This window comes from Candidozyma haemuli (assembly GCF_002926055.2).
Source record: "Candidozyma haemuli strain B11899 chromosome Unknown D_2014730914, whole genome shotgun sequence".
In the NCBI taxonomy this organism is placed as follows: Eukaryota; Fungi; Ascomycota; class Pichiomycetes; order Serinales; family Metschnikowiaceae; genus Candidozyma; species Candidozyma haemuli.
This window is the reverse complement of record NW_020289911.1, coordinates 1,243,047-1,268,633: the sequence shown is the minus strand read 5'-3', so window position 1 is coordinate 1,268,633 and position 25,587 is coordinate 1,243,047. Positions and strand designations below refer to the sequence as shown.

At 44.4% G+C, this 25,587-nt stretch overlaps 7 protein-coding genes and 1 non-coding gene across 8 annotated transcripts; 4 read left to right on the top strand and 4 right to left on the bottom strand. All coding sequences in view use genetic code 12, as the record gives it.

Annotated features, from left to right (window-relative positions):
• Nucleotides 1-9,449: 9,449 nt before the first annotated feature.
• Nucleotides 9,450-10,268, top strand: CXQ85_002990 (uncharacterized protein; the record flags this gene model as incomplete). The annotated part of the gene is made up of 1 exon (XM_025486646.1): nt 9,450-10,268. One exon carries the CDS (start codon nt 9,450-9,452, stop codon nt 10,266-10,268), a length of 819 nt encoding a protein of 272 aa, XP_025344196.1.
• A 1,077-nt stretch (nt 10,269-11,345) lies between these two features.
• Nucleotides 11,346-12,686, top strand: RPT1 (proteasome regulatory particle base subunit; the record flags this gene model as incomplete). Its single annotated transcript, XM_025486645.1, has 1 exon — nt 11,346-12,686. One exon carries the CDS (start codon nt 11,346-11,348, stop codon nt 12,684-12,686), a length of 1,341 nt encoding a protein of 446 aa, XP_025344195.1.
• Nucleotides 12,687-12,767: 81 nt separating this feature from the next.
• Nucleotides 12,768-13,279, bottom strand: CXQ85_002988 (DNA-directed RNA polymerase III subunit; the record flags this gene model as incomplete). The annotated part of the gene is made up of 2 exons (XM_025486644.1): nt 12,768-12,780; nt 12,801-13,279. 2 exons carry the CDS (start codon nt 13,277-13,279, stop codon nt 12,768-12,770), a joined length of 492 nt encoding a protein of 163 aa, XP_025344194.1.
• Nucleotides 13,280-14,316: 1,037 nt separating this feature from the next.
• On the top strand, nt 14,317-14,700 carry CXQ85_002987 (uncharacterized protein; the record flags this gene model as incomplete). The annotated part of the gene is made up of 1 exon (XM_025486643.1): nt 14,317-14,700. One exon carries the CDS (start codon nt 14,317-14,319, stop codon nt 14,698-14,700), a length of 384 nt encoding a protein of 127 aa, XP_025344193.1.
• Nucleotides 14,701-15,518: 818 nt separating this feature from the next.
• CXQ85_002986 (uncharacterized protein) lies at nt 15,519-16,664 on the top strand (the record flags this gene model as incomplete). Its single annotated transcript, XM_025486642.1, has 1 exon — nt 15,519-16,664. One exon carries the CDS (start codon nt 15,519-15,521, stop codon nt 16,662-16,664), a length of 1,146 nt encoding a protein of 381 aa, XP_025344192.1.
• A 66-nt stretch (nt 16,665-16,730) lies between these two features.
• Nucleotides 16,731-16,804, bottom strand: CXQ85_002985. Its single transcript has one exon. It is a non-coding gene; the product is annotated as a tRNA-Val (tRNA).
• Nucleotides 16,805-19,920: 3,116 nt separating this feature from the next.
• Nucleotides 19,921-20,637, bottom strand: CXQ85_002984 (uncharacterized protein; the record flags this gene model as incomplete). The annotated part of the gene is made up of 1 exon (XM_025486641.1): nt 19,921-20,637. One exon carries the CDS (start codon nt 20,635-20,637, stop codon nt 19,921-19,923), a length of 717 nt encoding a protein of 238 aa, XP_025344191.1.
• Nucleotides 20,638-21,476: 839 nt separating this feature from the next.
• CXQ85_002983 (OPT family small oligopeptide transporter) lies at nt 21,477-23,774 on the bottom strand (the record flags this gene model as incomplete). Its single annotated transcript, XM_025486640.1, has 1 exon — nt 21,477-23,774. The coding sequence occupies one exon, from the start codon at nt 23,772-23,774 to the stop codon at nt 21,477-21,479; it is 2,298 nt and encodes a 765-aa protein (XP_025344190.1).
• Nucleotides 23,775-25,587: the final 1,813 nt, after the last annotated feature.

The window sequence follows — 25,587 nt, the reverse complement described above, 5'->3', positions numbered from 1 at the left end:
CATAGCTCTGCTTTCTTCCTCTTTTGCATATTCTTTGGCTGCTGACGACGAACGACTTACATGCGTGCCAGCTGGAGTATCTATGGGCTACCAAATTTTCATAATTAGATGTATACTTAATGACAGTATCCACTGCAAATGCTTTGACGTAGGTTTACTAAGCCTTCGCTGTCAAGCCGTATAGGGGCTTGAGCGTCATCGGTTCGGCAATCCCTCCTAGGAAAGCGCAACCCACGCACAAGGCTGACACTGGACGGTTAAAAGGGTTAAAGATCTATTTAAAGGAAGTTAGGGGCTGTGAAAGTAACATATTTCAAAAAGACACGTCTCTCGTTGACCCTTTTATTTTTATTTGCTCATGTTGGTTTTGAGTAATCTGGCATTTGAGACAATGTATGGCGGAATGGTTGCAAAGATGTGAATTACGGTAGATTATGAAAACAAAAAAGGCCAATTAAAAATATATGTTTGGCTAAAAAAGGTTGGTGTTTAGTAGGAAGGTAATTGGTATAAGAAGCTATTGATTGGCATCAGGAGATGTTTGGTTGACGTGGTTTGGACGGAACGAAGCGGATGTAAGCGGAGGGTCCAGTGACAAGGGATGAATGAAGGCCACCAACAATGGGCACTGATCAAGGTGGACATAAGGATTAAGAACTTCTGATTTTTGTATGATTTGGGGTTTATTGACAAACCAAGAAGCAACGTTCAATGTCTGGTTTTGTTTGGTAAGCTTTGAGTAGCCAATTAGAGGGTACTAGGGACTCACTTAAAGAAATCTCGATTCATGACCCAGTTATATAATTAGATGCCCTAAAGCCAATTGAGAGTAATACGGCAAGAGAGGAGCAAACTTTGGAGACACATCATTGATAATTCATGATGTAGCACAGCCAGAGAGAAGGTAATAGCATACTTAGCATGAGATGTCAGTGCAGAGTGGACATTTTGATATTTTCTTAATGCCCAGTATGGAGAGCTTTGAAATCCAGCTGACTCAAACGAGTTTAACTACCCCACTAAATACATTAAATTCCTTGTATCTATCCCTAGGTAGCATAAGTGGTACTCCCAGCCACAGTAATATGCCCTTTAGTATAGGGATGTACGGGTTCTACATTGCATTTGGGTGCAAAATATTTGGACCATTTCGACGACCAGAAAAGAACTATCATCATTTCTAACTGCCACAAACATAATAGAAGCTGAACAAATACCAAAACATACCACTAAGCTTCTAATTCACACTTCCAATAACCAAAAAGGTCAATTTTACGAATATTGACGCTTGTGAGGCGACTTTCACTTACAAAACTCCACCTATTATAATGACCGATTTGAACACCAATCCGGTATATTTATAAAGACTTAAGGACATCTTTAGGAAGCCCAATTTCCGCTTTTTCACATCCGGTGGCGGTGGGCGTGGGTTGTGGGGTGGCGGTGGTGGGCCGTAGGGGAGGGCCAGGGCGATTTGGCGCGAGGTGTGGGAAATGGGTGGGTTCGCGATAGTATGGGGTGTACGGGTTTTGGTGTAGATGGTTGGGGTGGTCAGGACGAGAAGGGCAGTAATGGAGGGGTTGGAGGGAGGTTTTGGTGGAGGTTGGTGGTTTGATGGGTAGATTGTAGTGGTGGTGGTGTTGTGTGTGAGTTTGGTGGTGGTAGGGTTGCGGGAAGGCGGTGAAAAGTGCGGTGGAAAAGTTCCACCGCCGACAGCAACGGCTACAGAGGTGGTACGTGGATGGGAGTTGTACGGTTGGAAAGAGGGCGGTTCGTAGAGTAGAAGATGTGGCGGGTGTATTTTTTGTAGGTCCGGAAGGGTGGTTTAGGTGGGGCCAAAGATCGGCCCCATAGTTAAGAAACTATGTCAATTTGGGGGGTAAATCGGGATTTCAAGGGGGGACCCTTGGAAAACGATTCATTTTCGAAAAAAGTGAAAAGTGGCTTCCCGCGGTCCGGAGCCGAGAGCCAGGTTCATGGATTGGAAACTCAAAAATTGGAAAATGTATGGTGAAAAATGGAAGTGGCTGGAAGTTTGGCGGTGGGTTTGTCGAGGTTGGATTTGCAGCCTGGCGAAGTCTGAGCTGCCCAGCAGCTCTGGTTGTGGAGATACGGCTGGGTGGAGGTTTTGAGTGGGAGTTTGGGGATGGAGTGGAATTGGTGGAGATAGTTTTGGGGATTAAAGGGTAGGGGGATGTAGATTGGGTTGTGGAGATGGTGGGAGAGGGTCGGCTTGAAGCGTAGCGACGTCTGGGGGACCAGGAAGACGAAGAGAAAGAAGCTGCTTACGTAAGCAACAATCGGATAGGAGAGTATTAGGAGGTCAATTTGAATGCTACGGTTGAGAGATGGGTACGGTTGGGTTCGTTAGGTTACGGGGAGTTGAGTGGTACGGTTTTTATGGCGATTGGAGGCGGTTTTGGAAAATCGGTATTTGGAAGGTCCGATTTGGGCGTTTTCAGGTGGCTGCTGTGGCAGCCACAGGCATCGTGGGAGGCTGGTAATTTGTCAGGTTGGGTAACGGCAGCCGAATATTACGGCGGTGGTGTTTATAGAAAAATAATTTTTTTTGGAGCTTCAAGCTGGGGAAAGTCATGAGGTTTTGGGATTTCGAGGAACGAAAATTTCAGAAATTGGAAAAAAACGGTGATTTCAAGGGGGACCCTTGGGGTGGATTTTTATTTTTGGAATTGCCTTCGAAGGCGGTTAGATTTAGGGGATTTGGGTGGCTCGCCGGGACGGCGAGTTCTTGAAGAATTGATGGACGTCTTTTGGGAGCCATTGGAGCTGGTGGTGGGGAGAACGGTGACGAAACGTCGATGACGAAAATTTAAAAAGCGATTACAACGAGATTGCAACACCAAAAACGAAAATTGGGCTTTGCCGAGTTCAGGGGGTGTTCTGCAGGGGCTAAAGTACCCGTTCCACTATAGCAATTGATATTGCCATGTTTCAGGTTGAATATCCAAGTTGGAGTACTTTCTCCAAAAATGGACTTCAACGGGGGCCGAGCCAGAGAAGCTTCAAATTCCAATTCTAAGACCACCGGTAGATAGTAGACAACTCTACAAGTCCAACGGCACCGGTCTGGGCACTTTTTTTTTGAAATTCGATTTTTGCTGGTGCTTTCTAATTCTTTCGAATTTGGTGATTTCTGGTCGTAATTACACACCAATTGTAATCTACCCAGGATTTCTCTAAAGAGTCCATTTATAAGGTAACATAGACCTCCGAAAGTACTACCAAAGCGTACTACAAAACCCGCCTCTACCGCTGCCGTTCCCATAAACGAAACGAAAGACTACAAACTTTTACAGAAACTCTGTAATTGCTTCCCCACCAACTACCTACTAAATGCCTTATTGGTACCAGTAGACAGCTCTTTTTGCGCACTTTCCAACGCAGGTCTGGCGCCGCTCCAGGACGGGTTCTACGGGGAGCTATTCCAGGGCAAAGGCAAGCAGTTTTGGTTGAAATTCTGGATGTTAGTGATTTGTTACATTTTAACACCAGTGCACCAAAACAACCAAAAGTGTCGATTTGGAGCTACTTATGGTTTTTCAAAAACCGCCCCTGGCGAAATGGCTGCAAAAAAAGGTGATAGAGAGGTGGTGCGGCGGTGTAAGTAGTACCAAAATGTAGGTCTTGGCTGGGGGAACATTTTGGAGTGGGTAGATTAGCCTTTGGGTCAGTGATGGTGGAGAAAACTGGGAAAACGTAGTGTTTGTTGTCCTTTTCTAGAAAGCGGCGGGACCGTCGTAGAAACGGTTGGATTGGGCAGTAGGGAGGTTCAGGAGGAGCCCGCGAAGCGTGGCTTTCTTTTGGCACCAAAATGGTGGTGCTGGTGGTACTTAGTGGTCATCAAAATGAAGTTGAAAATGTTTGTTGGAATCGTCCAAGGGGTAGCCTTGGGATTTGGAGGATTTTGGTGGATTCTGGTGGAGTAGTAGGTTTCTGTGGTGGACGGGTGTTTTGGTATGGCAAGGTCGCTTTTTTCTATACTGAAGCGGTTCCAGAGCAGTCTTTTCGGTGTAGAGGCGTGGGCATGAAGGATTTAGAGTGGTGATTGAGAGGGGGCATTACTTGGGTAGCTTTCTACAAGTATGGATAGTTTTGGAGGTGCATTTCTCGAACGTGATGGGTCTACGGGGGAAAAAGACATAAATAGAGAGGGTACTTTTACGGCGCTACGATGCAGGAAAAGACCACTTTAGCAGGTCAATTGGGAAGAGTAAGTGTTTTTCTTTTCACATCCGGTGGCGGTGGGCGTGGGTTGTGGGGTGGCGGGGGCACGGCAGGGAAGTGGTGGGCTGGCGGTGGTGGAGCGTAGGGGAGGGCCAGGGCGATTTGGCGCGAGGGAGCGGGAAATGGGTGGGTTGTCTACCAGTGTGTATTCAACCCTGACTGTCTCCGCGAGGTGAGACTCTCTTCTTTAGAAGGCTTGACCACTCTGGACATATGTGACGTTGGTGAGACTCTTAAGACGGTGCTTAGTAGTTTATTCTTGACGACCACCACCTAACTAAAACATTTGAAGGACATTGTAAATACATGGATACATATAGATCAGCTCCGTATATCTGATGTATAAAATCTTCACCACTGAAGGTTATGGCCATGTAGATTGACTTGGGATCATCTAGGAAGCGAGACATGCATATGCGCGTGATACCAGGCTATTGTTCTCTTGCAGCATAATCTCGCCCTGCGTCGCATACATTCATGCAAATGAAGCGACTCCATCATCAAATCTTCCGTACCCATGCATAAACATCTTTTGCATGGAATTAATCCGAGCCAAGCTCGGCTAAGTATACCTCATTTATTTCTATGTACTTTCTAAATAGTAAAAAGAAAAAAAAAAAAAAAAAAAAAAAAAAAACCAAGTCAACTAACTTGGGAAAAAAAAACCTAATGCAAGGTTTTTCTTTCATAATGCGGGGTTTTGTTGCAATGCCCCGCCATCTATCATGTAAGCTTACAACAAGCCGTGCATGATGGCACACAGACTCGAGGGTTCACCCGGGGAACTTGAAGACGAGATCCGAGGGTCGGTCTCAATGGGGAGCGTCCATAAACCGGTCTCTTTCCATGAGGCCTATCTTTTCACTCGCCACTAGTACCCCAGGGAACAAGTGCAAATGTGGAAAAGTTGGTCAAACTTATCCAAAGGCGTGCAAAACTCTCCCCAGAATGGTTGATCACTAAGTAACCAAACTCTGTCCTGAGGAGGCTACCACGCAAATGGGACGCATAAACAGGGGAGGAAGACGACGGGTGGAAAGTCGCCTTCAGGGTAAAGATACAGAGCTAGCTGTCAAACTCCAACCACCAATCTAATCATTTGCAACGTACTCATGCCAGCATGATAACTCCAAACATGAGGTTCTCCGAAGAGCAAGGGTCTGGCCGTGCAGACCCTTGTGGGTGTTTCAAAGACCTGCTTGTTAAAGCTCACTCGAAAGGCTCTGAAACCACGCCAGTCGAGGCATCCGCCCAAGGGCTGCGTTAAACTCTCAGGCGGGTCGGGTCCACCATGAATCGTGACAGCTCTAATCATTTACCGCACGAGACCACAGTAAAAGATGCAGAATCGGCGGTGGGATTCTCTTTTAAAAAACTGAATATCTGATGAATCCTACCAATACCAATCTTTTCCTGTCAGAACCACTAACCAGTTCACAGAGGGGGTCACTTTACGTCTCGAGAAGGTTGGACCCAGTGTCCCATCTTCGGCGGGTTCCAGTGGGTGGCACAGGAGATGTCTCTCCAGAAGGGGTTGCCAATCCGTTTCCTTCAAAACACCTCCATACCACTGTCCCGTATCCTCGTAATAAGGTGAAGCTTCTCAGCGTAAAATGAACACCTTCCCTGCTACCAGTCAATAAATCCCAATGAGATCAAAAGAGGCAAGCCAAGACCCACCAGAGGAACCACATAAACCATAAGAATAAATGACCACAAGAATAAATAACCACAAGAATAAATGACCACAAGAAAAATGCCCACGACAAAGATAAATAGAACTGGAGAGTTAGAAGTTTCTGAAAAATTCGCCAAAGTAAAGTTATGGTGTTACGACTTACAAAGAACGTCTTTTGTTAGAAAAAGGAAGTGGTCCCAGGGTTATAAAAAATGGAGTGCGAAATCGTCTCTACTTATACCTACCAGCTTTCAGGAAGGGGGGTCACGCCTTTTACTCAACTGCAGTCCCTGTACCCCTGTTGCCCGTCAATTAAAAGTATATAAACAGTTGTTTATCCTGGTAGAAGTATTTGGCTTTGTGACGCTTCTGTTATGGGAGTTGGCGATGGATGGAGTTGGAAGAAGCTGTTTGGCGGGTGAGGGACTTTGGAGAGCCCACAAAGGCCCAGGTCAGTCAATTGTCGAGGAGGTAGTCCAAAAACACACCTTTTGCTTTGTAACAGCTTAAAAGAGGAAGAAACCTCGATATGGGTGGATAGATGGACCAAAGGTTCCTTGTTTACATCCGTTTGGGCCTTTTCTGCAGCCGCGCAAGATAAGTATCACTGCAGGCCCTTCGGTTTGGATCTGTTGATGTTCCAGGAAGTGGTGGTAGCTCAGGGTGTTCCAGAAAGGTTGAAAGTTAGCCTTGTCTCCCTTTATCCTATCCCATACCATATTGTGGTTTCCTCGAATGGCCCGTCGAAGTGGTGTTAACGCTGGCTGGGTCCGTTTCATTGGGTGATTCAAACAACAGAAGCTACCTAAGGCTACCCAGCAGATAGGAGACGCGTCAAACACTCTCAAAGCATGACTTATGAATACCTTTACCTTGTGATTTACTTTGGTACGCTTGACGGAACGTTGAGTTCAGTCGGCTCACTGAATTAATGACAGATAGAGGTCTGGGGCTTCCGTCAATTTGGTTTCAATGGCATGTCTAAAGCTAGAGCCTTAAAAGACATGTCATGTTGTTTAGGTGTTCATTTCAGTTCCTGTTCTACTACTACCGGCTAGCTCTTTGGTGTTATCGAACCGGTGTTCTGAAAGCTTCGGGATCTTTTGATCACAGCAAGGTAAACCCATGCATGTCTTCAATTGTTGCCATTGATCCAAGTGCTCGGAATCATGAGACCTATCAATTCCGTCGAATGGTGGAGGCAGGTGGTTTGAGTCGAGATAAAAAAAAAAAAGTGTTGATTTCCTACGTCAGGGCTGGGAGTCAAGTGAGCTAGACTATCATTTTATCAAGAACTACGAGGCATAAACTTTCATGAAGTGAATCCTGGCTATCTTCTATAAGCTGAAATACGTATTAACATCTTCACTCGCATAATGTAATAAGGTTTGATTTACAATGGGTGCTGATCTGCCTGTCAACCGGCTACTAGGTGGCTGAAGAAACCAAAGCCTAGTTTTTACCAGCGACAGTCTAAACTCAAACTACAGCAGCTTAAATCTAAGCTGAAGATACTCACAAAGACTGTTGATGAAATATAAGTTTAGATCATGTTGAGTAGCCACGATTGAGCACATCAAAGATGGCTATATTCAGCTATCTCCATGCATGTTGGAGTTTCTAGAATCATTTAATAGATTACAATAGAATTTATAGATTAGGTTTCGAATTTTGGGCGTCCCAACGATACAATAATACAAGTATCACCCTTTCCTTATGATAAATTGTTCCCATTCTATGTTGATCCCCAGTGAACCCTAAGCTTTATTTTTTTTTTTTTTTTGTTGAATAAGCTTACCTTATAACTCTTGAGATAGAATAATAAAAGCAAAACTTCCATCTTCAAAGTTTAAGTCTTTCTGAATGATTAAGTTTATGGAAAAACTCAATTTATTTCAAAAAATCAGGTAAACTTTACATAATGCTAACATAATATTAATAATTTTCTTGAATACTGACAAAAATGGAAACACAAAAATTGTCCCCAAAAATCAGATTTTCACCCAAAGTGCATTTCCTTGAAGTTGTAGACCAAGTAGACTCCTCAAAATAGACTCAGATCATTATTTTCCCGAAAAACCCTTCTTTCGACACTTTTAGGGACCCAAGCTCCAAACGACTCTATCACCAATATACTTGTGGTGTACGGGTGTGTCTCGCTCTACAACAGCACTTTTTTTGATCCATCCACCCTCACTTTCCCATTTAGGCAAGTGCTTTAGAACCCATCCATCAATTCCATCACCTTAAAGGCATATTCGATGCATTTTTGAATGAAGATGAAGCTTCTGACTTCCAAAAGTGATCCCAATTTGTTTACCACCTCGTATCGGTCAAAATAAAGGACGTACACTGATGTTTAATACTGTATATAATTATTCGTAAGATAAAGATGCTTAGCCTTAATCTACAGCAAATCATTTGATAAAAATTTCCAATTTCTTCTAAAGTAGTTCTTAAGGAATTTATCGAGCAGTTTGAGAAGTTTTACATGTTTTTTGATCTTCTGGCTGGAAGTTAAGGGAATCACCTACGCTTATGTACTTGCCTAAAAGGGAAAGTTGAGGTGGATGGTACAAAAATGAGGGTGGATGGATTACTGGTTCGTAGGCACTTTCCTCAGAATTCTTAACTGTGTCTTTTAGATGATTTCAATGCAACGAGAGTCATGTGCGAAAAAGATTATAATTAGATGATTTTAGTAGGCATCGTTGAGGAGGGGGATGATTTTGGGAGAATATAGGATTCAATGGGGCGTAATGGTCTAGGTAGAAGGCTATCTTCCCTTCTTAATTAAGTGTTCGACATTTCTCAAGCTACCGACAGTGTGATTAGAGTCTTTTTGAATCCCTTTTATTAATGAATTAGCGAAAGCAATAAACGAGGGTTTATCTCTGGAGAGTATTAGGTAGGCACTTTTGGTATTGCTCTATTCAAATTCATTGACGTTTTGATGTTTGTGGTAATTTTGTCTTTCTTCAACTTTACCAGGAACCATATAGAAAATACCTGTGCCTCTTAAGGAGAGCTCAGGAACGCTTTATCTACGGTACATCTTACTCTCCTGGAGAACTATAACCATAACCAGGGATGAGTTTACGGAATATTCGAAAAGACTTTAACATTACGTACATTCTGTTGATTTGGTATGTCACAAAATCTCCACTTTAAATGCTTAAAACAGAAGGTAGATTGTAAACCGTGGAGCCAATTTAGGTATTAGCCACTTTCCAGTATGCGAAGCTGGAGTTTCCATATTTATATATCCACAGGTTAATACATTTCGAGCAAGTATTACAAAAGAAAGATAATGGCTAGCTCAGACCAAAAGAGACTGCCACTCTAATAAATCTATCACTGTTCGTTGCATTTTGTTTATCTCAACTGGCCCACGCTAAATCCCAAAAGCATCATGAATTTACAAGAAGTGTGGTCAGAAACCGTTAGCTCCATGGAAACCTTTCCAGGCTTTATTCACGACAATACTAGCGAAACAGAACTGGAGTATATAGAAATAGCGCAAACGATGGATGCAACGTTCCTTTCCAAAGAGTCCTTTGTTCCATTCAGTGAACGGTTCTCTGAACGCCAATTAATCCAAGAAGGACACTCAATTGGTGAAGCAAAAGTCTACCACCAAGAGGCGCTCAAGCTCGAAAAATACATCGACGAAGCCGTCTGTGGTTTACGTGCAATTGGTATGCCAGAACACCGGGTCAAGAAGATATTCAAAGAACTATCCATGTATCCTGCTAAAACAAAACACTTGCCAAAATATGCTGCTAATGCAAGAATCATCAAGAATACTATCTGTTCATCGCTGTATTATATTGACGGGTTGACAATGGATCCACTGTTCATCTTAAAAATGCCTAAGGTTATTCAAGAGTTCAAGGTTGGTGTGAATAAATGGGAACCTCTTCTTGATACAGCTAGCCTTAAAATTAAATTCACCGCCATCATTCTTACATTAATATGTGCATTGGTTCGCTTTGACAGCGCTAACAGCAAATTGTACTGGCTCAATCTCATTATGTACTACCATTTCTTCCAAAAGGCTTTTGAAGGGCCCTGTTTGGTGCTTGGAGATACGGTCTATTGGTTGTTTGTTGATTTAAAGAGGAGGATTACGGAGTGGGCAGGTACTGACTTTCTTTGGAGACGAATAAACGATGATGTCGATTTAGTATGGGAACACTCTGACACTGCTTCGTTGGCCTTTATTTGGTTTGTGATTATGGTCTTTGGAGCATCGTTGGTTCTGGTATTGTGTGGGGCAGTAAAGATGATGAATGAAAGAATGAAGAAAACACTAAGGAAAGTATCTGGCTATATGTTTCTTTAGGAATCTTATGGGGAGATAGAATGATGTTCATATAATTCATGGAGGTTACCAAATGGCCCTAGATGTAGAAAAACACTTAGATAATGGTTAATACAGAAAGTCTTCTTATAAGTTGTGCTTTTATTTTGACAAAAGGAATGAAGAAGGTCTGTTTGGGGCACAGGTGGTATTACCTGGTTGGTGGTATTCTCTTTGGGTTCCAAAGTGAGAAGCCCAGAATGTCCACCAAAAGCTCAACTTCTCTAATGAACAAATGCCAATTGAATGATCCTTTTTAAAAGAGATTATGATAGCTTTGACGCTTTTTCCTTTACTAGCTTCATTTCGAGACTTATCTGTGTAACATGAGTATTCTTCCACAAACCTTCCAATTCTCCTCAAAAAGACTCAAATCTTGAAAAGCAAGTAGTAAAAGCAGGATAATATAAAGATGTGAGATAAGAGTTGAGACAATCTTATCTTCCCTAGTTTCCATCCAGCCATGACATCTCTAGCTATCATATAGATCTTAGAACTACAACACTCACTGTACATCCTTCATACTTTAGCATACCAGAAGACTTGGAGCTTTCAAAAGCCAAAACAGCCGAATACACCATTATAGTAATCATTCTAACCCTCTCTAGCTATCATATAACCCTCTTTGAGTGTCTTGCTTACATAACAGTCTCAACCAGTGAGAACCTCCAACCATATACTTTTTGATGCCGCTTCCAAAATCAAACAACATCAAATAGACAAGAAAATTGCAAAATATACTCCCTTATATTCCCATCCTCCACCCTCCAATTACCATCTCCCTGTCTTTTCACTCCACCATGCCGTTGCTGTTTTTCGCAGCCATTCTTTCCACCACCTCCCAGTCCAACAACAAGGAAAGGTACCAAAACCAAAGAAAACAGACTTTCCAAAGCACACACAACCTAATCTCCCACCCCATTGCAAAAATCCCAATTTCCTTCTACCACTTCTGTTTACGGGTAGTTAGTGGTTGTCCCACACCCGTGCACCACGACAACCGATCGCCACTTAATCCACTCACATACTCACCACACCTCCACCATTCATCCTCCCACAATGCCACCAAAAGCCGACTGGGACAAATACGTGCCTAACGAAGACGACGATACCGCTCCTGAAAACATCGTGCCTCTCTCAGAGGGCGACATCCAGGTGCTTAAAACATACGGCGCAGCTCCATACGCCAGTCTGTTGAAACAGATAGAAAAGGACCTCAAGGACATTGAGGACAGAATTAAAGAAAATATCGGCATCAAGGAGAGTGACACAGGGCTCAGTGCCCCTCATTTATGGGATGTGATGGGCGACAAGCAGAGAATGTCCCAGGAACAGCCTTTACAGGTGGCTAGGTGTACGAAGATCATAGAAGCAACCAACCCTACGCCAGCGGTGGGAATGTTGGCCAACGCAGACAACAAGAGCAAGTACGTGATCAACATTAAGCAGATTGCCAAGTTTGTGGTTGGGCTTGGCGAGAGAGTGTCGCCTACAGATATTGAAGAAGGCATGAGAGTGGGTGTAGATAGACAAAAGTACGAGATCCAGTTGCCGCTTCCTCCTAGAATTGATCCGTCGGTGACGATGATGACGGTGGAGGAGAAGCCTGACGTTACGTATGGTGACGTTGGTGGCTGCAAAGAGCAGATTGAAAAGCTTAGAGAGGTTGTGGAGCTCCCACTCTTATCGCCAGAACGGTTTGTCAAGTTGGGTATTGATCCACCTAAAGGTATTCTTTTGTACGGACCTCCTGGTACCGGTAAGACGCTTTGTGCGCGTGCGGTGGCCAACAGAACAGATGCTACGTTTATTCGTGTGATTGGATCAGAGTTGGTGCAGAAGTACGTTGGTGAAGGTGCTCGTATGGTGCGTGAGCTCTTCGAGATGGCTAGAACGAAAAAAGCGTGTATTATTTTCTTTGACGAGGTGGATGCTATTGGAGGCGCCCGTTTCGACGACGGCGCTGGCGGTGACAATGAAGTGCAGAGAACCATGTTGGAGTTGATCACACAGTTGGACGGTTTCGACCCTCGAGGCAACATCAAGGTGATGTTCGCCACCAACAGACCAAACACATTGGACCCAGCGTTGTTGCGTCCTGGTCGTATCGACCGTAAGGTGGAGTTCAGCTTGCCAGACTTGGAAGGCAGAGCCAACATTTTCCGGATCCACGCCAAGACCATGAGTTGCGATAAGGAGATTAGGTGGGAGTTGATCTCTCGTTTGTGTCCTAACGCCACGGGTGCCGAGTTGCGCTCTGTGTGTACGGAAGCAGGCATGTTCGCCATCAGGGCCAGGCGGAAGGTGGCCACCGAGAAGGATTTCCTCAAGGCCGTCGATAAGGTGATCAAGGGTAACCTCAAGTTCTCATCCACGTCGCAGTATATGCAATATAATTAAGGCTAGTCCCACCAGGAGACGCAGCCCATGCCGTCGGTTTGGCACGAGGCCACCAAGGCGTAAGGAGGAGCCCTTGTGGCGTCAGTCTCGAGCCCTAGCGCTTCCGACGACGACTTGGGCTTGATGTTGGCGAAGATCTCCTCCTCCACACGGAACCGCACTTGTTCGTTGACATCGATGTACAAGTCAGTGTCGGCGTCTGGCTGCCACACCCACGCCAGCTCGGCCGGCCTGAACACACACCCTTCAAATAAATAGTCCTTTGGAATGAAAATATCATTGAAGAAGTCCATTCTCACCTTGATGCCCTCGGCTGTGCATTCTTGCACCCACCCAGTCAAGATCTCTCCCACAAACGGCTTCCACACTATCATGCGGAACTGTGTTTCCACGTATGCACCGCCATCTCCCGGCTTAAGAAGCCCATCCTTGATCTCCAGAATGTCCCACACCGACACTGCAAGCCCCACGTTGGAGATCACCTTGTTGGAGTACTTCTTATGAAGCTCATCTTTAAGTGCCACAGGGGTCGGGATATTGAACGACGGAGGCGGAACCCGTACTAGATCCGAAAGCTCCGATAGTATAAACATGGGAATTGACGGGAAACTGGCCAGTGCTAGGTTTTGGTGCACTTGTTGATGAAGATGTAGTTGCCTCGATGAGGTGGAAAATGTTGATACTTCGCGATGCGACTGGACCATGGGGAGTGGTTGGCAGAAGGTGGGGGAGAAGTTTTAAGGTGAAAAAGATAGAAGGTAGGGATTGGAGAAAACGAGAACAGTGTGATTTTGGGTTTGAAAGTTTTGGGTGAAGAAATTGGAGTGGGTGGTGGAACTGGTGGATACGGTCTAGTTAGCCAGTGAATGGGCTCTCCAGGAAGTACCATAAGAAGAGATCTAAGAGTATCTTTGGTATTTTTAGGGCTTTAGAGTTTTGGTGTTATTTTCTTCATTTTCTTCATTTTCTTAATTTTTCTTTAAAATATGCTTTCTCTTCGTTTGACTGCTTTTGCTGTTCCCTTGACTGGCTGGGCCTACTGGTGTCTTTCATGGAAGCATCAATGAAGGCTCCACAGATTCAGAAAGAAAGAAAAGAAAATACAATTAATTTATGATATTCGGGCTAATCAAGAAATACAGAACCTTTTTCACGTTCAGTTCACTCCAAAGCTCATCTTCTACTATACTTTACTGTCCTACTGTCCCCCACCACTTCTCTCTATACCCAGTCCAACTACAACCACCAACTATAAACACCAATTGACCAAAAACATACAATATTTAACTCAACTGCTCTCCTCCCAAATCCAAAAAAAACCACATCCAAGCCCCCTCCCCCAAAACTCCTCTCACTACCATCTCCACTGCCACACTTGCTCACCAGTAACACACATACTGAGCGTTCCATACAACCACTCAAACACCACCACCTTCCCCAAACCCCAAACCCCCAAACCCCCAAAACAACGAAAACCACCTTCTTCTTCACTCCAGCGACCCTTTCAGACCTCCCACCTCTTTACCTGCCCTTTCCTCCCAACTACCTCCCATCCACCACTTTCCTACTACCACTTTTCGCAGCCATTTCTCAGTCCTCATACTTCATCGCAACTACCTACCACCACTCCATGCCTCCTTCCAAGTACCCCACCAAACTGTCTGACCGACGGGCGGCCGTGGGGAAACGCCCAGATACGTACCTCCACAGTCGAAAGGGAAAACACGTGAAAATCACTGGCCAGGACGAAAAGTGGAACCCTAAACACTTTAGGCTCTTCGTGGGGAACCTAGGGCCTGACGCTACAGACGAATTGTTGATAGCTGCGTTTGCCAAGTACGCTAGTATGAGTAAGGCAAGGGTGGTGAAGGACCATAAGGGGGAGAACAGGGGGTATGGGTTTGTGGCGTTTGAAAAGGCGGACGATTACTTGCAAGCGTTCAAGGAGATGAACGGGAAGTATGTGGGGCAGAGACCTGTTCAGTTGAAGAGAGCTGAGCTGAAGGCGAGGTAGACCGAGCTGAATCCAGACCGAGCCGAAGGCGAGGTCTGGCGGCGAGGTCTGAGAGAGGGAGAGGGATATGGAGGATGGGTTGGATCAGACGGTGAAGAGGTCCAGGAAGGTCCAGGAAGGTCCAGGAAGGGAGCTAGGGCTCAGAAAGGGAGAATATGGCCTAGGAGGATGCCTGGGTTGACTTGTTTGCCAAGGAAACTCTGGAGTGTCTGGGACTGGTTGCCTTGGGCTTCTTGGAGGTCATAAAAAGCCAATGAACCGTTTGAATGGACTGTGGAGGTCCTATGGGCTTACGAGGCCTGCCAGGACGATTCCCAGAGAACCTATGTCCATTAAGAGCCTTTAAGCAAGCGTTTTGGAAGCAAAAGTACCGCTTCATATAAAGACGAAGTCACTTTTTCAGGATCCAGAGCGGTTGGAGACCAGCAGGGTATTCGTCTACTTTCCTTCCACAGACCATCTTGGACAGCCATGGTCTTTGAAATGCTATTCCATTGGATAAACAGTCTCAAGTCATTCTACAAGACAGCCTATACTGCCTATGACGCCTATGGCTACTCAATACTTCTCTTTATACGTCTTCATGTCCCTACCACCAAAGACCCATTCCAAGATATATCCAAAAAGGCCAACCCACCAAAACCCAAACACGCCACCAAAACCCTATCCCATCTCCAAAACCCCCATGAAATCCATTTTTTCACTCCTTTTTACCCCCAACAACTCCCGTTCCCTGCCTTCTCGTCCCCCATAGTTAACAAATTTCGCACCCAGCTTTTCACCCATCTCAAACTCCACAACTGCCCATCCAACTCCACATGCTTCTTAGAGCAGGCCTCAGATCGACGCTAGGGCCTTCGAGGTGGCTTTTCCAGGCCAGCGTGAATCCCATAAACCCTTTGCTGGTCGTGTGCCGCCGCTGGAACTCCAACTTGCCCCAGGACTTCAACCCCAAGAAGAACCTTCCTTCAGAGGGCGAATGGAAACACTTGAAACAACACATTCCTGGCGAGGGCGACCAAACCAACAAGCTCAAAGACCGTCTTCCGAAGTTCCCGTTGGAGAAAGAGAATGTGCCTACGCTTTTACCTAGACCTGGCGTGCCCAGAGTGGGGCCTAACATGTCGTTTAGACAGGTGATTCTGATTCTTAAGAATAAGACCAAGCCAGAGCTTTTATACGAGCTGGAGCCACATAGACTCTACTTTTTGGCGTGCTTTTGCTGTGCCATTGTGTTTACTGTGTATGGCTGTGTGTTGCTAGAATGGGCATGGTACCAGGCCAATAAGGACTACGAGGAGAACGAGAAGGAGCTTGCAGAAGCTATTAGAAAGAGAGAGTGGGTCACGTCGTTGGCGAAATACGGTATTATGGGTGTTATTATGCTTTTTATGGCGTACCAGACCGCTACGTTCCCTACAAGACTCATTAGAAGAATGTGGTACTTGCCAGGCCCCGTTGAGCACATCAAGTTCACGTCGTATCCTTTGCTTCCGGGAAGACCTTCTCCTGTGTTTACTGTGCCATTGAGAGACTTGAACAGAAAGCATAAAGCCAGAGTATGGACAGGAAGAGGTTTTTACGGTACGGCCGATAGCTCTTTGTTCTTTTTCGTGTTGAGGGAGGAAACCACAAAGAAGTCGTGGATTGTCGACAGAAAGGGTTTCTTCTGGTCGGACGGAAGAGTGTTTGATCTTCTCTTCGGTAAGGAAACTATTGCCGAAGCCGAGGCTGGTATTCCTTATGACGAGCAAATCGGCATTGTGAACCGTGAAGTGAAGAAGAAAAAGAAGAAGTTGAGAGAGCAGCACGGGCCTTTCTGGCAGTTGAAGCTAGGCGCCAAGGACTTTAAGGAGGATGTGGGCAAGGCCACGAAGTATGTTACTGGTGGAGCTGCGAAGAAGGACCCCAAGGCCTTGCCCAAAGCCAGCAAGCCAGACCTGAGATTCAAGGCTAAAAAGTAGCATCATGTAAATAGATTTTTAAAAAAAAAATTGCTAGATGAATCAAAAATAGAAAAAAAGAAGGAATGATTTCGCCCAGGATCGAACTGGGGACGTTCTGCGTGTTAAGCAGATGCCATAACCAACTAGACCACGAAACCATTTCTTGTTAGAGGAATGGAGCTGGGTAAATAGATAGTGTTGGCTAAAAGGCCAAAAATTGCTTTATGAAACTGAAAAATAATTTTCTATGTGACTTTGTACTTTAAATGCTCAAATTAGTAGTTTCAGGTCACCAAACCGTCTATAGCGTCCATAATCACGAAAACACGTGTTCTACCGAAACGTTAGACAGTTAGAACCATCAAAGTTCCACCGAAGGAAGCTATTTCTATTACTAGATACTCTTTGATAATCTCCTAAAGCCATGGTAAAGCTTCACAGACACATAGAGCCGAAGAAGACTTTAATTAACGAGTATAACAAAAATAAAATATATATACATACATATACAAGAAGTACATGATTTTGCTTCTTATTTTGCTTCCTGTCTTTCTGGATGCATCTTAACAGCAGTAAACCAAAAAGTTACCATATTCCCATGTTTTGCCAAAAGCCTACTGGCCTTTGTTTCAGAATAGACCTAATAAACAGCTTCAAGAAATAAACCTTGCCCAAATCATCAAGTTATGCAATTCAAGACGTCACAAGGTCTTGCTTCCGATCTTCAATATATATAGGTAAAGTGTCCTCTAAGAAATGAAGCTTTCTTTCGTTTTTGTCGAAATAAATTAGCGATACTAAGATGGCCTGGTTTCGGTTCAGCAGGGCTGTCAAGAGAGTTTGATTTGGACTAGGTAATTTCAAGCCTTTAAAAAGATTCGATAATGGAAAAGCCGAGTTTGGTCTGATTCTAATATCAGAGAATTCAGGCAAGTACTCTTCACCTTGTACTATCCACAAGTCTATTATCAGAGACGTTGAAGGACGAGTTTCATACTTCTCCCAGGCTGTAAGTAGAGCGACTTTGATTTTCATCACCTTCAAGTGAATGCATTGTTCCAGAAAAGGTTGATCAAGTCTAATGGGAAACTTGATCGAAAGACGAAGGAGGTTATCAAGAACCATACCTGGATAGGCCAATACTCGGTTTCCAACCCGCCTGTCAATGTTGCCATTCACCGATAAAGCTAGCTGCAAAGGAGTCAGAATGTAATAGTACGGCTGGTTGAAAGAATCATTGGCGGATTTCAAGCATATTTTTTTTGCAACGGAAAACTCTAAAAAAGAGCTAAGCTCAATGACATTTTCCTCGTTTGTTCTAACACCAACGGAAATTCTAATGCCATAACTTCTCCTCAATCTCTCTGAAAAAAAAGTGGGCCCTAATTCAGGTAACATACATGAGTATGAATCGTGAGATATTTTCCAAAAGCCATTTGTTTTGTCAAGCCAATTGAAATCTATCCCAGTTAGACCATGTCTGTCGAGAAGCACCATCGTTTTTAGCTCATTGCTTGCCGCCGAGTAGACCATTGAACCATTTACGCAAGCCATGCAGCTTGTAAGCTCTTGTAACTCTATTGTTAACCAAAGAATCAATGTATTGGAAGGCCCTTCAGTTGGTGTTTTGGAGAAAAGTGGAGATGATTTCCGGGAATACTCAATCTCAAGGTCAAGAAAATCTGGGATCGAAGCAGGCGTACTCAAAATATTGTCTTGCAGATCCTTCAAGTCAGTACTTTGTATAAATGTACTCTTGAGCTTTAAAAATAACTTCCCCACGCAATAGGAGCTTTTTGCTAAGTAATCCCTTCTACGGTAGATTAACTTAGTCATTGGAGACATAATTTGCGGATAACGTTTGTCGAATTGAAAGATTTTGCCTTCTGCCATCAATAAAGGCCCTCCTATGATAACAGGGTCATCTTGAAAAGGTGCTGGTGCGGGTGTGGGCTCGAAATATAGATAGCGTGGTTCTGGTCCATTTCTAAAAGAAGCATCTTTTGTATTAATGAACATAGAAGTTGGTGGAATGGGCTTTCCAATTTTCAGAAATCGTGGGATGCAAAAGTTATACATTTCTGGGTGGTAAATATGGTATATGACTTTGTAGGATGTAGAAGAGGGCAGTGGGCCTTCTCCAAGGGTTGAAACACCTTCGGCAAGACGAGCAGACTTCAAAAAGATATCTGACAGACTGTTTGGGGTTGGTAATGGCACATAGTGACCACAGCGAACTTGACATAAATAGGTAGTTATCACTAGTGAATAATCAGCGTACAATTTGTATGACTCTATTTGCGGACCTGAAGGGCGAGGATCGCCGGTACACATAGCCTTCCGGACTAAACGGTTCCTCCCTGAAACTTTCCCATTTTTGATTCTTATCTTTTCAAATACATAGAAGGAGTCCATATCGCTCGAAATGTTGATAAAATGGCTAGAAATCAAAACTTTCAAGTACATATACGTGGTTTTTCTCTGGCAGAAAGTCCACGAGTACTATATTAAAACAAACTTTCCTACCTTCTGGTGCTCCAAGGTGAGCGTAATTACTTGAAAAGCATGACAGAGGGAGTCTTTATAAATGCCGTTCATTGCTCTGGTTGTGACTTTGTCCCTGTCGAAAATAGAAAGAGAAGTCTCTCGCTACGCAAAAGACCGTACGAAGCAAGTACAATGATCATATCACCTGTTTGGGTTTTTGGGCACTGCCACACTTTAATATTGAATTCCGTGGCTGAATGTAGTGTGGAGCTGGCAGTGTGGAAAGTGATGTTACTGATGAAGCGAGGATTGATTTCTAAGTCTTGGTTTATGTTTTTTTTTGGCTTCCAATGATTCTCGATTTTAGTAGTATGGTAACTCGGGGCTGTCCAAAAACAAAAGGTCTGGTTGTTTCTTCATATCAGACAACTACACTCTGTGAATGTCATTAAACCTCGAATCTGATTGGTATACTTTCCAGGTCCCCAATTTTCTGGAACTAGCCACCGAAATAACATAAAACGCTTCCTAAACCAACACTTACTCCCAAATTGTTATATTATATTTTTTTTTTTTATTTTTTATATAGATAGATATGCTAGGGATCCACCGATCCACTTGTGCCTCACCAGGCACCATCACCGAGTTCAAGTTCCAACACACACACTTAAACTCAAAAAAAGAAGCTTACTTACCATTTTGAGGTGCAAAATATAAGGTAACTTCTTATACGGGAACCAAACAAGCTCCAGGCTCGGGTTCCATGTCTGTAACTGAGTCCTAGTAGTTAGAACTCACAGACCAGGCTAGGAGAAGAAAAGATGTCCTCTGATTCAGAAGCGGACGACTGGGTAAGGTCTTCAACGTCTAAAGCCTCGTAGGTATTATATTTCTTGGTATTAGATGGCCCAAGTGCCGAAAGAGCAGGTACAAAGGTCATGACAGATGTCTTTGTGCTCTTTGTCATGGTTTTGAGTGCACCTGGGATGGTGTGTCCAGCAAGAGCCTTAGGCTTGAATGTTTTGCTGGACTTGCCCTTTTGCACTGTTGTCCAGCCGTCATCGACGACTGGAGGTTCAGAAACGACAGTACTGGTAATACTGGTAGGCTCAGGACAGGCAGGTTTGGTGAACTGAGCCATGAAGAGTTCATGAGCACGCTGGTCTTCGGCGTCCTGTTTCCTCTTCATTTCAAATAAAATAGGTCTAAAGATACCCAAGAGGATATCTTCAGTAGTGAAAGACTCTGTTTTCTTGGGAAGTCCCAACTTAAACAGAAAATAACCCTTAGGTTGGTCAGTGACAGGTTTGGCCTCGTCAAAAGGCTTATACGTGTCGACCAAAATTTTACACTGTTGCAGAACACTCAAAGGTTCTGGGAAAACAGTTTCTGGTTCGGGTTCTACTCTTCCAGCAGTGGCTGGTCTGGAAATGTTCTCAGAAGCAGCTGGTCTGGAAGGCTCAGTCTGGGTTTGGCCCAAACAAGCATTAGTTTTTCTAGACATACCAAAATGTGATTTTTAAAAAGGGCTCCCAAGTCAGAGAGCTTGAGTGGAGCGGCGAAGGATGGTTCCTTCAAGTTAGCTGTGATGTAAGACGAAATGTAGCTGGAGCGTTGCATTGTAGAAGAAGAAGTTATGAAAAAGTGGTTGAAGAGGAAAAGGAGACTCAGGGGAAAACCACGTCTTTTTATATTCAATTTCTGGGGACAGCTGGCAGGACTAGTTTTTAGGAAAGTGTAATGCTGGGTTTGTGTTCTGGGGAAAGTGGAAGGTAAATGGCTGCGAAAAGGGTAAGCCCAGTAGATTCAACGATCGAGAAAGGAAACTAAAGGCAGGGCCTACGGCTTGCCTAACGGGACGAAAAGAAGAGCGGGAGAGCAGTTTCGGGGTCTATGGGATTTCCTGGGCGGTGTATAGAAAGGGGGTTTTTTGGGGTGGTAGGAAAAGTGTTGATAATGGGAGGTGAAGGGGAAAAAGTGGGTTTAAAGGCGGGATTTTGAGGTTGACGTTGGATTAGACGTGCTGGAAAAGACGGTAAAATATATTTAGTCGTACGGCAAAAGAAGGGTTTAGTACGGAAGCCGTGTGGCCGTTGAGTTAGGTAGTCACTCTGGGTTGTCCAGAGAAGCCAGAGAGGCAGCATGGTTTATGCTTTGTAGAGGGAGAGGGAAGATAAAGAAGGTAGAAAGAGGCCAAAAGAGGCCATTTCTAGGGTAGATGGTAAATAGAGGAATTGCTTGGAACGGCTACTTCGGCACTACACCAGATGTATAAATGGCAACCAACAACTTAAAACTAAGAACACGAACGACCCTAAAAACTCACAAAACTCAAATTCACCCCTAATAAGTGTACCCCTTCGGTTTAGGGATCTTCTTGGCCAAGTGGGGGCATCCTTTGGCGTCACAGCCCTTCTTGGCCACTTCTGTAGCCCACCATTTATAATTCTCAGATGCCCCAGTGTAAACCACACAGAAGTAGATCAAAATAGCAGCTATGGCCACTCCGGCGTCAAGAGCAATCGAACTCACGAAATTATACTTCCTCCACCAGTCTGTGTATTTACGGTGGATGAAGTAGTTGAACACAGCTGCTGTGACGAACCAACACGAAAAGTTATACCCAGTAACACCAGGAATCATAGCAGCACCGCCAAAGAACAAAATAGGATCAAACCGCTTGACCCATGTTTTGGGTCTGTATTTGCACCAGGCAAAGTGTGCAATAGGAACTAAAGCACCCACAAGGAAGAACCATAAGACCCAGGCGTATCTTCCACCAGGAGCAAAGATCTCGCTACCAAACAAACCCCACATTTGCTGGGTATTGAAGGCGGTTTTTTGTTTACGGCAAACCATGTTGTTCTTTGCTTTTGGAGTGCAAATGTCGTTGAAATTGTACAACAAGTACCCAGTGACTGCTGGGTTCACCATGGATGCCCAGATACCAGCAAACACAAGCACCACCATGATATGTTTAGGGGGAACACGCATGTAATGGGCCATTTTGGCGCCCTGGGCCATGTGCATCCCGTGCTGGATGATGGAGAACCCAAAACTGTAGAAGTAAAGCAAGTTATATGAGTTTCCCTTGTACCAGTTGGCAGAAACGATTTCAAAGAAGCTTTGCAAGGAAACAATGGTGTTAGCTCTGGCTTCAAGAAGAGAAAGAGGCACAAACATGACAGTACCGATAAGAACAGATACAAAGTACCCACCAGCATCTATAGGTGAATCTTCCCAGCCTTCAGAGAACGCAAATCCAAGTGCCAACGCAATAACCAATAATATGATATAGTACCATCTTGGGAACACTTTATACTGCTTGAGAGCCTTGTTGAAGATATCCTCGTGCTTGTCTCTGTTCACCCATGGATCCCAGATTTCTGAACGGAACTTCAAGGCGGTATGGACAACTAGAGCAGCAAAAACAGCTATTCCAAGAGCCAAACTGATCAAAAATGCCACAGGCATAAATGCTGGAGAATAAGCATCAAACTTGTCCTTGTCAAGCGTCCAGTCGTTGTCTACGACCCTGGAAAAGTTATACTGCTTGCCAGACATGTCAAACACACTATTACTCATAATAGGCATATGGGCCGTGTTCCAGTGGTTCTGGTAGTAAAGGCCAGGCATGACTATCCAGATCCAGAAGACAAACGAAGCAAACATCGATGCCACAGCAAAAAATGGAGTGGTTAGTGGGTTGTTGATGGATGTGATTTGCGTCCAGTCTAGGGTAAGTGGGAAGAGACCAAGGCCACTTTTGACGCCAAAGACCTGGGAAAGAGGAGCACTATCTGGTTTAATCCAGCTGATCCAGGCTCCAATATTGGAGAAAAACGGAAAGATAAGGTCTGGGAACCAATAGTAGACGAAGGAGCAAAGAAACACAATCACAAAGAACGCCCAGCGGTGCATTTTCCAGCCATGGACCACTGGATTGTCTGTAGAGTAGATCGCCTTAAATAAAGCAATATTGGAAAGAACGCCAGGCCATACTCTTTCGGCGGGAGTGATCATCAAGTCTCTGAACACACCCACAAGGCCCACTGAATGGATATAGCACGCCAAGTTAAAGAGAATCTGGCGACCAATGCCGATATCCTTTTTGAAGTACTTTACGTCTTCAATAACGACGTTGTTGACCAAACCAGCACTGATGACGACATTGCAGAAGACAAAAATACATGTATGTTCTTTGTAGTTGAACGGTCCAGGGTTCAAGTTGAAGGACCAGCCAAAGGGAAGTGGAACCGTCCATTGGGGAACCACCCAGTACCAGAACTGACCGATAGGCCATGAAATGACCTGGATGACAACAATCGAGATATGGATGGTTGGGAATCGCATGCTGAAGAAAGCGTCTACTCCAGCAATCACTGCTCCAAGGCAAATGGCCATAACCCACATCCGCAACGTCATCACAGGCATGTACTCATCGTCGTCAATCAAAATAGCTTTGACGTCGTCCTGGGTGAATTTGAATCCGTCATTAGTGTCTAGAGATGTAGTAGATTCGGTGGTTTCCAAGACATTGTCCTTATTGGGTTCACCTATATCTGAGCTGGTGTTCAGCGAGTGGTGGAGGTACTCGGAGGAGGAGTTCTTCTCGGCAATAGTTTCTTCTGGAGGAGGCATCGCTGAGATCTGGAGAAGAAAAAGAGAGATTGCATCAGATAAGTGAAATTACGAGGATTTATAGGGTTCTGCTGGCTCTGGGAGGCCGCCCTTTCGGCTATTCTGAAACCCCTTTGATTGGGTACTTTTGGCAATCTGTTTTCGCTTATGAGCGGTATTTTACCTTTGTTTCAGCATCCCTTGGCCAGATATCACAACCACGGCCGGTATGGCTTTGATGGACCGACACATGGCCCGGGCACATAACATGCGCATTAGATAGCGTTTTGACATATTCGTGCAGATGCCCTTTAGGGGATGGAAAAGGCGCCCAAAAGCCATGGAAGCGGATTCCCGAGTTATTAAAGTAGAATTTAATCATTTGCTTATGAAGTTGGCTTTCAGAGATTCAAAAAGAATGGAATCTCATCCCAAACGGGATGGTTGTCCACCTGCTACTATTGTATGCGCTTAGGGGTCCGAGATACCAACCATAGCGAAAAAAAGACCACAAAGTCGGGTCAGATAAACCGATATCACTAAAAAACGGTTTGGTTCGGGCTGCGCCTCGTCATAGATAATTGTCTCTGACGTCAGAAATACGAGAACGTTTGGAGGCTTCGCTTTCCCGGGAAATAGCCGAATGGCATGGGCTGGATACAGTGCAAGGGTTTCAGTATCCAACCTCACTGGCCCATTTTTTCCCTTCCTTGCACTTTAAAAGCTTATTATTTGTTAAATTGCGGGAATCGTGGGTTTGACGTGGATTGGGCCTCTCTGGTTGGCTGGTTCTGAGTTGCATTGCATCATATCATGAAAGGGAGGGGGTAGTTTTGTGTTTCGGTAGATAAGGCAGCTCTGAGGAATTAGTTGGCTGGGGGCGTGGTAGGAAGGAACTTTTGGTGGGTTTAAAGCCTTCAGGTACTTTCTTTTCATGGAGTAGGTGGAAGACGAAGACTCTACATTCAAGTATTGGCTAGATGTAAAAAAACACCTCGCTTTTGGCCCAAAGGGCATTTACCAAAAAAAGTAACGCTACTTAAATTTACTTTAGCTTTACATGTTTCTTTTTCTTTAGTTAGTTGTACTGATAGGATGTCATATACTCTTCCTCGAAATACCCAGTAACCTTACTGTTCAAGCCCTCCAAGGACCCCCGTTTCAGCAAAAAAGGTTTTTATAGAAAATAGTATCAGTAAGAAAAGAGTGGCATGTTTTTCTACTGATTTCCTACCTTCCTTTCGTTTTAAATTGTCGCTTTTAGCTTCATAAAAACCTAAAAACGCTCAAAACACCCTTAAACGACAAAATTTTTTTTTTTTTTTTGTTAACTGTGTATTAAGAGGACGCCTTACGGCACGAAAACTATATCACTATAGAAAACACAACCCCTTAATCATCGGGTTTACAAGGACTTCCTCATTGCCGTCCGGCTCGAAACACCCCCGTCTGAACTTCAGCTTGAGTGTCTCTATAACTCTGTCCTTGCGTTGTAGCCTGCTCGTATGGTATTATATTCCCATCGGCAGAACCTTCTGCATCGCTGATTTCATAGCTCTAACCAGCAAAGGAGGGTTTATAATTCCATCCTTAGCTGCTCTCCGTCGTCGCGAGAAATTTAACCGGACGACTTTAACGAACCAATTCAATCGTCTTAGGTTCCCAAAAGTCACATCCTCAGGAGCTAACATCTCCCGAAGATTCATGGGGCGTGGGAATCCCATTCGTTCCCACCAGAATTTTGAGACATGGCATTCATTGTAAATGTGACGGAGCATATTGTCCTGTCTGTGCTGTTGTTGGCATAAATGGCATAGCGTCATGCCATGAGCAG